The following is a 5,104-nucleotide window of genomic DNA, read 5'->3' on the forward strand; positions in this document are numbered from 1 at the left end:
CCACTGCCATCGGGGGGGGGGGTGGCCGGGGTGGAGGTGGCGGCGGGGCCACCGATGAGGGAGGTGGCAGAGACAGCAGCCGTGGTGATGGTGGTGAGGCCTGTGACCACCCTGAGCGCAGGGGAGCCCCAAGCACCCCTGGAGAGTGTGCGTCAGATCTACAGCGAACACAACTACTGCCGCCTCGTCCTTTAAATGGAGAGCACACCCAGGCCAGAATTGCCATATCCAGAGCCAGGAGAGAAGACCTGGATTTTCTCAGAAAGGAGGAAAGCTGTCCCCTCCAGGGGGTTCCAGCCATACTCCCAAGTGGGCCAGAAGATGCCTCCCAACTCCCCATTGCTCCCACTGGGGACCAGCCGTGTCAGGCTTTGCTCCCACTGTCCTCCCAAACTTCAGTAGCTGAGAGGGACGTTGAGCAGTCCACATTGCACCCGGATGTTAGAACTGAATGTGAATCTGCTACCACTTCCTGGGAAAGGGAGGGCGAGGAGCCAGGACCGCCTGGTGCCCTGGAAAACGGTCCTGTCCAGTCTCCAGTGGGAGGAGGAGCACTAGAAATAGGAACTGGCTTGGCTCTTGACAGGACTCCAACAAGGAAGGGTCCTGTACGTGTGACCCCCTGCCCCACACCTGAGTCATCACTAGCTGGCTGCGTCCAGGACGGACCATTTGGAGAGGAATTAGGCTTTGGTGGCTTAAGCTCACCCATGAGGGAGAGTGAGACTGAGTCTGCACAGGAGAATTGGATGCCCAAGGCCCTCATTTCCCACCACTCTGCTCCTTGGGTGCCTGTTCCATCAGATGATGAACTGGGGGAACAGCCTGGGCCAGAATCCACAGAAAACGTGCCCCCAATTGGGCCCCAGGTTAGAGAAGAGTGGGAGAAAGCTGCTCCCCTTGTTCCCGTGTTTCCTGGGAGTTTGACAGCCGAGGAAGGCCAAGAACCCCCTGGCAGCCTTCCTCCACACTGGACAGTGCGGGCTCAAGACGTCGACAGCACTGGCAGCCGCTGCCAGCAGGCAGATGTTGACAGGCTAAAAATCAATGGAGACTCTGAAGCACTGAGTCCTCACAGTGAATCCACGGACACAGCCTCTGACTTTGAAGGCCACCTCACCGAGGACAGCAGTGAGGCCGACATCACCGAAGCCACAGTGACCAAGAGATCCTCAGTGGACAAGGATGAGAAACACACTTGGAACCGATCTAGTTCGCTGTCCAAGGTGAATGGCGACCTGAGTCTGTTTACAAGGACAGACAGGATTGTTGCTCCTCAGAGCTGGGTGTCTCGAGTATGTGCAGTACCCCAGAAGAACCCAGACTCCTTGCTGCTGGCCCATTCTGAGTACCAGCCGAGACCCGCCTGCCTGACTAGGCTTGGGTCCTCTGTGGAGGCCACTAACCCACTTGTGATGCAGTTGCCACAAGGGAACTTGCCCATAGAGAAGGTTCTTTCTCCATCCCATGGTGGCAGTGAGCCAGAATCCACGCAGCTCCCACCCACAAGAGAGCAGAGCTGTGGTGGCTCCCTGGGCATGGGATCTCTGCATGATCCTAGGGAGAACAGTCACACTGTTGGCAGAAGCGGCCCCAGTTCAAGGGCTTTGAAGGAGCCCCTTCTGCCTGAGAGCTGTGAAGAAAGCACTGATATTCCCAGGAGAGAGGCCACCCCGGCTCCTGGCACACCTCAAAACATTCCCAAGACAGTCCTGAATTTAGGCTCCCTACCTGCAGTGACAAATCCAATGACTTCTTGTGGGAAACTAGAAGAAATGGGTTCCAAAGAGCAGTTTCCTTCCTTTAGTTTTGAAGACCAGAAGGATGTCCGTGAGCTGTCCCAGTGCAGTAATCCCAGTGCTGCTCCGGGCAGAAGTCCAGGAGATCTCTCTACCTCGAGAGCGCCTTGCTTCTCACCTCCGAATGTGATCTCCTTTGGTCCAGATCAGGCCAGTCGAGTTCTAAGGGATCAGAGCAATACTGGAGGCCAAGGGAAGAAGCTCTTTGGTTGTAGGAACGTAGCTGCGGCCCTCCAGTGCCCCAGGCCTGTGGAGCCAACGCCGTTGCCTGCTGAGGTCCCTCCGGACTTTGCCAGTAGGAAGTTGGGGCCAAGCAAAAACTCTGTGTCTGGTGGGGCACAGACTGGAAGGGAAGACTGGGCTCCAAAGCCACCACCTGCTTCTGCTAGCAGCATGAAGAATGAAAAGACTTTTGTGGGGGGTTCTCTCAAAGCAAATGCAGAGAACAGAAAAACTATGGGGCACAGTCCCCTGGAACTGGTGGGTCACTTGCAAGGGATGCCTTTTGTCATGGACCTGCCCTTTTGGAAATTACCCCAAGAGCCGGGAAAAGGGCTTAGTCAGCCTCTGGAGCCTTCTTCTATCCCCTCCCAACTCAACATTAAGCAGGCATTTTATGGAAAGCTTTCTAAACTCCAACTAAGTTCCACCAGCTTTAATTATTCCTCCAGCTCCCCCAGCTTTCCCAAAGGCCTTGCTGGAAGTGTGGTGCAGCTGAGCCACAAAGCGAACTTCGGTGCGAGCCACAGTGCATCACTCTCCTTGCAGATGTTCACCGACAGCAGCACGGTGGAGAGCATCTCGCTGCAATGTGCATGCAGCCTGAAGGCCATGATCATGTGCCAGGGCTGTGGCGCGTTCTGTCACGATGACTGTATTGGACCCTCAAAGCTCTGTGTATTGTGCCTTGTGGTGAGATAATAAATTATGGCCATGGGAAAAATTGTACATTCAGTGTGTGCGTTTTGATAATGGTTGATCCTGAATCTGTATACAGAATATCATTGCTCTAACAGACTCCGTCTCCTGAGGCAAGCACACTCGCCTCCACATAAAATTCACAGTGCTAAAGCCTCTGTCACTTGCTGACCCTTCTGGTCTTGCCGAAGGGGGTTCCTGGGGTGCATCCTGTTGGGCTGCTCAAGACCCGTCAGCCTGAGCACTCTCGCAGGTACTCAGAGCCTGGTGTGGCGTGGGGAGCCTGCCTGAAACCAATGGGACTTGAAACTGAGGCAAGAAGGTTGCGTTCTCCACCAGGGGCACCAGCTACCTGGACTGAGTAGCAGTGTCAGTCTTCCACTGCCCCTCCTTGCCATCTTTTCTTCTGCTACTGTGTGGGGAGCTGATCATGGAGGAGGAAGCCAGCACAGGGTCGAGTAACTTCCAGCATTGTCCACCAGGGGGCTGGAGCCCCTGCTGACCTCAGGGTCACGGTTGAGTCTTTTGCCAGTTTGACCTTCGGTTCTGGTGCTGAAGCAAATTTGGTACTTTCCTGTCTCAGTATGATCCACTGGCTTACAGGATCTTTCGGAAACTTTAATAGCCCTGCTTGGACAAGGGGGTCAGGGAATTAGGTGACTTTCCTCTGGAAATGCCACGGGCAGACCCTGTGAGTCACCTGAACCAACGTTGATGTTTGCAGGTGAATTCCTCTGCTTGACACTCTCCCGTCACTTTGGACGCTCTGGGAGTGGGTATCTCCACGCACTTGTGTATGTGAAAGTCATTTTACATTTCAAAGCAGTGTGTGTGTCTTATTTTTATATTTTTAACTCTTTATTCTTGGATGTATAAAGTGAACTTTTTTGCTTCTGTAAGTATGCGCTATGCACCTCTAATGTTTTATCATGTATTTATATGTTGTACACAGTACTGGCCGATTCTGTAAATGGATGTGTTGTACAGAGAACACGAGCGTCTCTTCCTTATGTTCCTTCCTCGGCATCATTGCATTAAAGTGAGGTAATTCACTTCTCTGTACCTGTTGTCAGAACCACTGAGTGCTGCCCGACGGGAGGGTGAAGTGATTGACTCATGATCTGCCAGGGTAGCCCAGCACCCTGTCACGGGTCGCTGGGCAGAACTGCCACAGCCTGCAGAGCCACGGTCAGCCCACCCGCACGCCCCCGAGCAGAGGCGTCTTGCCCTCACCTCTCTCCTCCAGCCTTACACGGCTGCTTGGCGCCATGTGACAAATTGCCACCACCAATGTGAAGTGCTTCTGGATTTGTGGGTGAGTCCCCTGGGCAGCCCCCAGGCAAACCTTCCAGATCTGGCTCCAGGGTCACCACCTGTCACAGCAATACCTGGGACCATGCTCGCCTGGGGCCACGAGGCTCCTCTTGACGTACTTTTGACAGCAGATGTGGGAAGAAACAAAGCCATGCCTGCCCCTCTCTCTACATGTTTCCACCAAGTTGAGGTCTGTTTTGTTGTCCCTCACCGTGTGTCCTGCCTTATTTCTTGTATCTCGACTTACTAGAGAGTCGAGAGTCCTCTCTGTTTAATTTAGGCCTCCCCATGTGAGTGCTTCTTTATGAAGTATAAAATGTGTATGACTTCAAGTCTCATTTCATCTGAAAGGTTCCTCCCTCTCCACCAACTTAATCCGATGCAGCTTTTTAGTCGCTCGAGCATGAGTGGGAAGTTGGTGACGATGCGATTTAAATGCAGTATTGGCCAAGTCCAAGTTGTCAACTCAAGAGTCTGTTTACCAAAGACCGGGAGCAGGGGTCCAAGCATGTCCGATCCTCCTCTTCCTTCTGCTGGGACCTCTGGGGCCACTCGAGGGTACAGTTTGACACTGGTCTGGTCCATGGGGCTGCCCAGAGAAAAGCACTGCTCTTGTATGTCTCATGTGGTATTGGAAAAATAAACCTGTACAACCTGCCTCTGTGGTCTCCGTCATCTTCTGTGGCTGCCCGCTGACGTGGGAAGGTCAGGACGGAGCATGGAGCTGGGCTGAAAGGAGTTCGTGCCCGCTCGACTCAGGAGCTGAGGTTCTTATACGTGGAACTCCTCGGTTAGCCCAAAAGGAATGACTTGTCAACCTCGCTGGTCTTCAGACTCTGTTCATGAATTGGTGAACTTTTCTGTTGCTGGGACTGGAATCAGAAATCCAGTGAAAGTGGTGAGTGTTTGTGGTGGGTGAAAGCTGTGAACTGGCATTCTTCAGCTGCTTATCCAAACTGCCGCACTGAATTTGAGATTGTCACATGGATTTCTTTTCTTTTTTTTTTGGGGGGGGGGAGGGGGTTTTCTTTTTCTTTTTTTTTTCTATAGGGGGGATGCCGCTACCCGGAAGA

The 5,104-nt window shown here is 53.2% G+C and overlaps 1 protein-coding gene across 1 annotated transcript in view; it reads left to right on the forward strand.

Moving 5' to 3' along the window:
• The window catches only part of ASXL1 (ASXL transcriptional regulator 1), a gene marked incomplete at its 5' end in the record, with an annotated part of 80,103 nt that extends 75,414 nt beyond the window's left edge, over positions 1-4,689 (forward strand). Inside the window, 1 exon segment of the mRNA XM_027774281.1 lies at positions 2-4,689. Coding sequence (XP_027630082.1) covers positions 2-2,720 — 2,719 coding nt within the window.
• Positions 4,690-5,104: the final 415 nt, after the last annotated feature.

The sequence above is a fragment of the Tupaia chinensis genome, unplaced genomic scaffold (assembly GCF_000334495.1).
Source record: "Tupaia chinensis unplaced genomic scaffold, TupChi_1.0 Scaffold000418_1, whole genome shotgun sequence".
Taxonomy (NCBI): domain Eukaryota; kingdom Metazoa; phylum Chordata; class Mammalia; order Scandentia; family Tupaiidae; genus Tupaia; species Tupaia belangeri.